This window comes from Anser anser (assembly GCF_964211835.1).
Source record: "Anser anser genome assembly, chromosome: 18".
Classification (NCBI taxonomy): domain Eukaryota; kingdom Metazoa; phylum Chordata; class Aves; order Anseriformes; family Anatidae; genus Anser; species Anser anser.
This window is the reverse complement of record NC_139739.1, coordinates 11,671,341-11,681,583: the sequence shown is the minus strand read 5'-3', so window position 1 is coordinate 11,681,583 and position 10,243 is coordinate 11,671,341. Positions and strand designations below refer to the sequence as shown.

At 38.5% G+C, this 10,243-nt stretch overlaps 1 protein-coding gene across 2 annotated transcripts in view; it reads right to left on the bottom strand.

The window, feature by feature from the left end:
• Positions 1–4,925: 4,925 nt before the first annotated feature.
• GCN1 (GCN1 activator of EIF2AK4) overlaps positions 4,926–10,243 on the bottom strand; it is a 43,689-nt gene continuing 38,371 nt past the window's right edge. The window contains exons 54-58 of one of the 2 annotated variants that reach the window (XM_083803768.1): positions 9,753–9,849; positions 8,692–8,837; positions 7,936–8,040; positions 6,265–6,483; positions 4,926–5,638 (exon numbers count right to left, since the gene is read on the bottom strand). In XM_083803768.1, coding sequence (XP_083659894.1) covers positions 5,513–5,638; positions 6,265–6,483; positions 7,936–8,040; positions 8,692–8,837; positions 9,753–9,849 — 693 coding nt within the window. In that variant the 3' untranslated portion in view covers positions 4,926–5,512. Of the gene's footprint in view, positions 5,639–6,264; positions 6,484–7,935; positions 8,041–8,691; positions 8,841–9,752; positions 9,850–10,243 lie in introns of both variants that reach the window. The other variant, XM_083803767.1, reaches the window with a different exon arrangement.

Sequence of the window (10,243 nt, the reverse complement as noted above, 5' to 3'; positions counted from 1 at the left end):
TTTAGAATACCTCATTTATTCAGGACTTCATTTTTCTTCACATTTTTTAAGGCTTAAAAATAACAAACCCAAATGTGCTAGTCATTGCATCTATCTTCAAAGTAATTATGTCACCACTAATTTTTGTTTAGCACAGATTCAAACCAAAATACTGACATTATTTAATTAAACCGAGGTTTGTGGTGGTTTTTAATTATTTTAAACACAAGCTTACAGTTCATTGACAGAAGTGTCTCATTACCACGCTTTGGTCTTTCAAGTGGGAAGAGCCGTCTTGGCTCTGAAGAGCACAGACCTCTACCAGCAGCTGAGCCTACAGATAGGCAAAGTGAGGATGGCACAGAAATCAAGGACAATTAACCCAAATATAACCCAATCCATAATGTTTTTGCTAGCTACAATATAATTAGTTGTTCTAAACATACTCAGGATGCACCTACGTTGAGGATCTTTTTGGTAGCTCAAATGAAAGAGAAATCACTGAAACAGCACCCCTGCAGACCATGTCAGTGAGCATTCGGAGGGCATTCAGGCACCAGAACAGGTTGCCCTGAGAGGTGGTGGTGTTCTGCCTGCCTGCACGTCGCCCACCCTGAGCAACCTGCTCTATCCAACCGTGCTTTGAGTGCAGGGGCTGGACTTACTGAACCCCAGAGGTGCCTTCCAGCCAAAATTACACTGCAAGCTGTGAATGTTTCTTAGAAAATGACAGGCATTTGGTAGGGGTATTGCTTTCTCCCTTAAAACTGACTCAAAAGCTGTAGATTCTTTTCTTTGGGTTTACACAATAAGGTTTGTTTAGGAGAAATAGAATATTTTTAAGGCAATTGTCTCTACTCAATTCTAGAGTTATTTTCTATTTCTTCTACATAGAATACTGTGGTATGGTTCCACTGTTATATTTTTGTTATTCTTATGGAACTCATTAGAAATATCTGGAAACAAACCAACCCAGTATGGCTAAAACAGCATGTCTAGGGTGAAGATTTTTTTTAGCACATAAAATTGCACCTTTTAAATACTTCTGATCAAAAACACAGCTAATGCCTGTGTGTTTAATTACAAACCTTCCTTAATCTTAACCTTCAAAATATGTTCTATCCTTCAAAAGCTCACCCCTCGCACACTCTTCTCGTCCAGAAATCCACTTGGGTGACCTCCATCTCACATTCCTACACCACGGCCTCTGCAGTTCATGCATTTAAACACCACGCTCTCTAGCTCGTTTGCTGTGATCCTCAGATGTATGATGTAGCTAACTGAGGAGCAGGAAAGAAGCTGGAGCACTACCAGACATGAGGGGGTGCCATTTTGCCGGCCAATGCTCACAGAAACCCTGCTGGAAAAGGGTCTGTAGCTAGCCCAAACCTAGCCCAGTGCTAAAGGAACACCCCTGCCTTCCACCCGCTGCAGTACAGCACTTGGGCAGCCCGTTGTATAACCCAACGCGTGCCCCAAGTGCCAGGATGGCCGAGGGGGCTGCACCATTGCAGGGCGATCTCTTGAATCCATCGTACAAAACACCAGCTCAACCCCAAAATTACAGTGCTCCCATTACCTTTATTTTTAAGCTTATGAAATCTCATGTGAAAAGCATAAGATGAGGTCACATTGCCAAATAAAATGGACCATACACAACTGTGTGACTCAAAAAAAAGAAAAAATTATATTTTGTTTTCATATTTATCTCTTTTCCATTGAAATTTTTAACACCTTGTAAATTTAAATACAGCTCAAATTATTTTGTGATCTTATTGAAATACACACAGTTCAGCTGTCACTCAGAGGCAGCTGCTTGACAGTTCAAAGATGTTATTACAGTCAGTTGTAGGAAAAAATTATCTTATACTGACAACTGGTATTTTCAAGACATTTGAGATGAGAAAAAAATTAATTCCTTAGTCTCCAAGTTGGCACAATCAATTTATCAGATCTCATGTTGTGGCAAAAATTACGGGTATTTTATCTCTGATGTATTATATTGCAGTGCATAAATAGTTTAGTGAAAAGTAGCTATCAAAATCCAAATTCAGTGTTTCGCTGTAATTGAAAAATCAGCATATTCTCAATAAGTGCAAGTGAGCTCCTACCTTTCACTCCTCCCTCTTGGAAACAACTAAACTGAGTGTAGACATAGCTGCTATTTGGAAAGATGAATGAGTTTTTCCACTTCGCGTTATACAAGGTTAAAATACAAATCTTCAAAAGACCCTTAATTCAACAACAAGATTGCAATTGGCTAAAATTAATAAGTTAATAAAAAAACTTTCTATTAACTGTAATTTTCCTTCACACATTTAAGCGGAGCATCAGTTAGAATCCTAGAGAAAAGAAGTAAGCCAAACTGTCTGTGATTGAGAGCTCAAACTACTGTTCTTTAGAAAAACTTGCAATTTTTTCCTGTTTCCTGCCTACATCAGTGAAATAAGCAATTTCAGTACAAACACTGAGCTGTTTGCCACTTATCTGGTAGTTTTTGAATAGTATAAAACTCCGTTTACATCTGCTTCAGTGCACAATGGTTTTGCATTGCGTGCTTTAACTGCTGTTCCTGTTATCCCAAAACACACAGTTCATTCATTATAGGTGAAATTAATCACAGTACACTGAGACTGCCACATCCTTAAGAGCATTTTTAGCTGAGTTTTCACTCTGATTATTATCAATTCATCACAAAAAAATAGAGTTTAAGATTTAAAGGAAAGTAAATTAAAAATAAAACAGATGAACTAGTCTATTACCACTCATCCTCAAGATCTTGTAGATGAGAATTGAGATTTAGGAGCCTAGCAAATAGTAAACACAGTATTTTTCTTTAGAGGAGGAAGAAAGATCCACTGTGGTATTACTGACCAGTTAATTATTAGAAGTATACTAAAACATATTATTCCCACCTAAAATATAGGAGTGGGTGTGAGAGAGAAGCAATATATAAAGCTTTTGATGCCTAAAACTACCATAATGTTTAGGTGGAGTATTCTTTAGATTGCTCACGACAGTTTTATAAGTAATGACATATAAACTACATTGAGCTACTCCAAGGGATATTCACCAATACTTGGAAGTTTTCTACTCAGTGTACTCATAGCTCACTGTCAAACAGCATGCAAGCTTCCTACAGTGAATTATCCCATGACTGGTTCTGCTTATTACCTTCATTAATTATCTGGATGAAGGGATAGAGAATACATTTTTTTAATCTTTAGATAATAGAAAGCAGAACAGCTTTGCAAGTATTTTGGAAGGCAAATTCTGAGTTCAAAACCACCTTCAAAATGCAGATAAACGTTATGAAGTAAGTAGTCTGGAAGTTCAGTAAGACCAACTGGAAACCAGTGTAATTTTGTAGATATAATCAACCACATAAATACAATATTGGACATAAATAGCCAAAAGGAATATTGAAGCCTGGATTCATAGCTGATCACAAACTATAAATGTTTTTAACAGCAGACTTGTTGACATAAAATAAAAAGGAGCCAAACCTTATGTTGGGATAGACAGCAGCGTCTTACGTAGGACTTGCAAAGTAATATTCTCCACTAGAAGACTTGGTCCAGCAGTGGACACCACGAGACAACTACGAGTCAGAATGGAACAAATATGAAGGGCAACAGGATAGGTTGAGAAAACATGATCTACAAGGAAACCTAAGAGATCCAACCTTGTTTCATCCAGGAATGAGAACACTGCAGGGATGATGTGGCTGTTGCACAAATTCACTGTTCTCAGTGCCTGCGGGAATGGGCCAGGCAGTAATGGACTCAAGTAGCAGCAAGGAAGGTTTTGGTAGACATGAAGTAAGCTCTGACAGTCTGAAAGTGCTTCTAATGAAATAGATGGCACAGACGAGTTATAGAATCACCATCATACGATGCTGTAGAAGAACAATTATATGGAAATCAATTAGGAACGGTTCAGTCAGAGCTGAGCCTATTTTAGATGAGCGGTAAAGCAGCTGACTTTCCCAAGTCACTTCCAATAGTTCTTCTACAGCAAATCACTCGTTTGCCAGCAGCCTGTACCACAGGTTTGAGAGCTGACAGAACATCAGGAGCTTTTTGACAGGCTTTTGACCAGAACAAAACACAGCACTCCCAAATACCTAATCAAGACTGTATCGTGCTATTTGAGGAATTAGCATGGTGAAGATTAAATGTTTTTGTTTGCTGCTACTGCCACAGCAATCAGCAAATTAGTTCTACTAGAGTGTGTGATCCCTTGTGGTTACATTTTAGGCTGTCAAATTTTATGATGTGTAGTATTGTATTCTCCCATCATCATGGTTTGAGCCATTCAGAGTTGAATCCCCCCCCTTTGAACTACAGATCTTAATGCTCTAGCTTCTGAGGTGCAGCCATCTGCTCTGTAGGTTCATTAAATAGATACAGCTTGCTTAACTAGTACTCTACATAGAATGCAAAACAAATTTTCCCTCTAAAAATTGGGATTTTGCAACACAATTTTTCACTATTTACATCAAGTGGCATTAAAGGTATTAGTCAATTAAAAAAAAAAAAAAAGAAACCACACAAGTGCATAGTTGGCCAGGTAAAATAAAACACTGCTTTCCTGGGGCAGTACAACTCATTGACAAAAAAAATCTGTGTGTTGGAACTGCCAAGTATCTTTCAAAGCCTTTGAAGACAAAAATAGAGGACTTTTCACAAGTCAAATAACAAAAAGCTGGATGTAGTCAAAAATACTTTGGAAATGAACAGGAGTAATTACAAATTTCATTAAATGTCACTTCTGGCTTGGTTTTAAACCCTAGCCTCCTCAGTTTTGCAAAAGGGTTTTTATAGATTGCAGCACTACCCACTCTACAAACCGTATGCCCTAGAAAAAGCAGGTCCAAAAAGTAAATCACAGTATTAGTTTGTTGACAAATGAATTTCTAAAAAGAACAGTTTACACCAGAAGGATCAAAGTCAAAGCCTTTATTAAATGTTCCTTCTTTAAACAGACTGCATTTAATTCCCCTTTTGTATCTGTGATTTCTAAGGCTGTTTTAAATACTGTTTTACAGGGATTTTCAGTCTTCAGAACCGTCACAAGCAGCAAGTTAGCAGTACACAAAAACAATACGATTGAACTTTCACTGAGTTCTATTCCAGCTTCACAGGGTCTCTGGAAAAGACCAACAGTACTTCGAATACTGGAGTTTTTGCAGAGACCTTGGAAAAGAAATAGGTATCACCAGAGTTTAAGCCTGATGTGCTCTAGCCACACCTCACAATTGGCCATAATTTATCAGTATTGATTAGTATATCTGTTTCTTGCGCATTATCTGTCTCAAAAAGGGGACCAAATTTTCAATTTTCAGCTAATGTGGGTCTAATTAAGGCTATTCTGGTATATTCGATACTAAAATACTCTCTGGGAGTCCTTTTCATGAAATCCCATCAGAATTAACATTTTCAAAAATGAAAACATTTAAAATAGGTGTTTTGAGTTGAAATGCTGATGCAGCGGTTGGTTCAGTGTTTTCTTGTCTTTTCGAGCTTTATTATCACGTCAGTATAGTGTCATCTATCTGTTCGTCAGAGTCAGCCTGGCCAGCCAGCTTCTTAAGAGATCGCCTGCAGCTTTCGTTGAGAAGCTCCAAGCTGGCAGCATCCAGAATCTTGGAAACCGACTGTGGAAGGAAGACAACACCAATTACCAATTCCTTAGGATACACCATTCAAAATAACAGATTTAAGTGCCTCACCAGGTATATTTGTCTACAATTTTTCAAATATGCCCAAAGCCTTCATCTGGTTTTATGATTCCAAACATGAGAACTATCCAAAACCAGCTAGGACTTTGAAAAGAGGTCTGGATATGGATATAACAAAGGGGTATTCATTCCATCCATCCTAAAAATACTCTCTCTAGCACCACTAATGCTGCAATAGGATTATACAGGTGACAACAGCAATAAACTACCAGTTCTAGCTGAGGTAACTACAGCACTGTAAGGCTTCAGGCATTTTGAAAGCAAGTCTACTGTTGTAAACATTAAGGGTTCATTAAACACCTTGATCTTCGCAATACTGCACAGTATGATTGTACAGTACCAGATAACTTGCATATTTCTTCAAAGCTTAGCATGAGAATAGTGATGAAGGCTTAAATGCAAATAGGAACATCCCACACCATCTATTCCAGAAGAGACTGCCAGCACCTTCTGAGACTCCAGGCCCAACACTTAAAACAACCAAAGGCAGAGCCACGTGACACAGCCTGCTACTGGTGGTTACATTTTCTTCTGTCTCATACCTCAAGAACTTGTTCACCCGCTCTCATCTTCAGAAGGTTAACAATGGCTTGGTCGCTGTAGGCTCTTACGCTCGTGTTTTTGTCCTTTGTGTTGTCCAGAAGTGCTTTGAGAATTGGTTTTATTGTCTGAGGATCCAGTGGGGGAAGATGGTTTTTATTTGCCCACCAGATCATCTTCTCTGCAACTAACTTTATATCACTGGATGAGTTCTGGAGACACTGAAGGAGACAAAGATGATCTTAAATTAAGACATACCAAGGACAGGCACTTAAAGCACATGTTTACCTTTTTTCTATTTCAAGTATCTTAAGCTACAACAAGAAAAACAAGCAGTCGATACACATGAGAGACTCACAGATACACAAGAGAGAAACATGTTAGTTATAAACAACTTTTACTAAACTTATGTATAACAGTAAGAGAAGATTAAACAAGATACTTTTTCAAAAGAAAGCTTCTTAAAATGTGGTTGTTGGCAGGGTCACATGCTTCTCTTTCAGCAGTCTCAGGAAATGACAGTGACCACTGAATGCAGCAAAAGCTGACAGTGTTAGGACATCTATAAAATACATTCAATTAGCAGAAACAGCCCGGTCAATCTCTGATTGGCGTTTAAGGTGCATTTCAATAGGATATTTTGTTTTAAAATAAAAAATTGAGAGATGCTTACTTCTGATTTAATCTCAACATATTAAAACATGAAAGCTAACATCTAAATGTCAACAATTAGTACTGTGATAAAGGTACTGTGACAATTTTGATACTTATATTTTAACATCATTCTATGATACAAATTAATGTATGGACGTAGAATTTCAAACAAAAAGATTGCTTTGAAGAATTAAAGCCTCCGTGTCAACTTGCACGTTTGACAGACTGAAATGTAAAACCTGAAAATGTAACACATTTTTATTTACAATAAAGATAACGGACAAAATAAAAAACAGCAGCTCACCTGCTCCAGCACTACTTCTCACTCTATCTTCCCTTACCTTTTCTAAGACATTAAAAAAGATCCTGAGGTTCTAACGTTCAAAATCAGATTCTTTCTACTTTCATGGGAAAAAAATAAACCAGAACATCAGAGAAAGAAAGGAATTCTGAGGTAGATTATTTAAATAGGTATGAATTGAAAAAAAGCATTAACTTCAATATTCACTTTTCTTCCAGGCTCTAGGAGCTACTCCCTTCCAAAAAAAAAAAAAAGTTGAAAAGTACCACAGCAAAACCAGCGGAGGAAAGGAGTTGGTATTTGGTACCTTTCTAACAAAATCCGTTAGCAACCTTAAAAAACAGACAACTCCCCCGCTACAGTTTTCTGTCTCTGCCAGCTGTTTGTTATTGCAAAGGAAAAAAAATCACAATGAACACAGAACAAAAGTCAAATTTCCACATTACAACAGAGATGGTGGTATTGTGTTTGCAGCTGCAAAGTAGGCTAGTAAAGTTATTCTGTCTGTGCTTTGCTACAAAAAAGACTTACCTAGATTTCCAAGCATCAAGGGATTTAGAGCTTCCCAAAATACAGGAGCTGAGGTTTCAGCTTTAATGCTACGTTACAATACAGATATTTTATACAGAAAACCACCTATGAATTAGCTGAAAGAAAGATCATATGACACTAGTTAAGATCCCAGAAGAACAATACCAGGTAGCACAAATGGTCTTACCTTAATAAAGAGGTTGGAAAGTTTTGGAGGCAGGTTCCCTCCTTCTTCCATGTGGTACTTCATAAGAAAGCCCATCCCTCTGATGCCACTAACTGCAATGGGTATCTTCAACATAAAAACAGAAACTGGTGTTATTACAGCAGAGTTCAACAGCCTTCATAACTAGGCCCATAGTTACAGACTCTGTGGAGTCTGTACTAGTTGCAGGCCCACAGACTGGTGAGCTTTTGCAAAAGGCTAAACAGATCTTTAAAACAATGGTAGCATGCAACTCATGAAAACAATGTAATGTTATTGGATAAGTACAATAAAAATCATGATGGAATATGATGATAAAAATCGTCATGGAATACGGTGGCAGCCCCTACATGGCCCACAAGTTCTCAACGCTAAGTTATTCGTGCAACCCTATTTTTAAAATCTTCCTCCTAAATTGAAATATTTGCACTTCTTGTAAACCTGGCCCATGAATGAGAACTATAATGGGACAGCAGAAGTGTAATTTATTCCCAGTGAAAGTTGCTCCACAGCTGAAGATTATTTAATCTTCATCTCCACAGAGACCAGAACTCAAAGAATTAGGACACTCATGTCATTTCACTATAAAACTGCATCTAGTCAAAGGAGAACATTCAGAGTGCACTTGGGAATTTTTTGTTCCATTTTTTTTTTGGTATTACAGTGGACTTGTGTGCCTTTTAAAACTACTCCCACAAGCACCTGAACAGAAATTGCCCACCCTCAGGTAGTGCTTACCCTGTCAGCAGTGGCATTGCTGAGGATCATCTCCTGAACACTGTTGTAGTATTTGGGGGAACACAGCCTGTAAGGAGCAACGTTTACAGCCACCGAGAGAGCCAGGCTTCGTCCATGTCTCACCATCCAGTCAATTCCAGAGACATCTGCTAGAAATGACAAAAAAAAAAAATCTACCTCTAAAAAGGCTACATCTGAGAAAATATTTGTCAGTTTGTCAACTCTCTTACATAAAATTAAATAATTAACAGCATCTAAAGCAGCATCTTCCTTTCTCCACTCCTCCCAAAGAGCTACAAACTGTGCTAAAACACACCACCACTATCAGACAGGAACACCCTCTGGGCAGACACGGAAACCTGACACAAAGAAATGGCTCTGCATTGTTGAACCTGGCTATTTCTGATGGTCTTCTAAGTCACATGTAGTCAGGCCCACATCACTTAGTGCATGAAGCAACTTGCCTTTGGAATTACATAAGCTTTGACACTAATAAAAATGTAAAAGTAATCCGTAATTTGAAACCAGGTAACAGATTCCCTTTTTTTAATTCCACAGAGTACCATAGCACTCCCAACCTACAGTTTCCTACAAAATTCATATATTTGTCTAACTGAAAGATTAATTTTCCAAAAGCATCTGAAGCCACCAGATTTGGTCTGCAATAAGTGTAAGCCAATCTAAGATCACAGTGTCATCAACTAAGGTGGGACAACCGTCCCTCCACCCTTCCTCAACATCCTGTCACCTCCCATCCTCTGTGCGTCAGCACTAAGCAATTACTTGGCCATGCTGGTACTTTCATCAACTCACCTGAAAACAAATCCAGAAAAAATACAGGTAAACCTGAATTACAGCCACTATCCTGTGCTCAGCAGTGTACCAGAGTGTACACATGAACAGCCACGAGCAAGTAAAGTACAAGGAAATCTCAAGATTCAGGTTTAAGATCAGGAGGAGGAACCTAAATCACTAGTCACAAAGTTTTCCCAAACTGCTGGCTAAGAAGGTATCTTCCCCTGCTTTTCAGATTCAGTTCTGGTCACAGTAACTTCACCTACCCAGTAAGTGTTGTTGGAGAACAGTACTGAGCTCCTCTTCCGACAGAAACGCACACAGTTCTGCCAAGCAGCCAGCTGAGGCCATGCGGGTGGCATCCTAACAAGGGAAGGAGGGAAAGAGTAATGCTGGTGGGGCTCAATGTACATCACAGATCAGGAGCAAGAAGAGCAAGCGACAGAGGATGACATGAAATAAAAAGAGAAGGGGCAAAACATACTAGTAGGCAACCTTTCACTCCTGCTACCTGTGGATTTCTGTCAGTTCATGAGGTTTGTTGTACGGAACGGAGTTTAAAGCCTCTTCCACAGTCAAATAAAAAAAAGCCAGCAGAGATTGAAGAATTAGAGGTCTCACGTAAATTCTGACTCGTTAAATGGAAAAGTCATAAAGATGAAAGTGAAAGTTTTAAAGGATATGTTAACACATTTTGATTCAGTCTAGAAAATAAGCATTACTTCTAGCCATCTCTAGATAAGCTTATCTCTGTAAT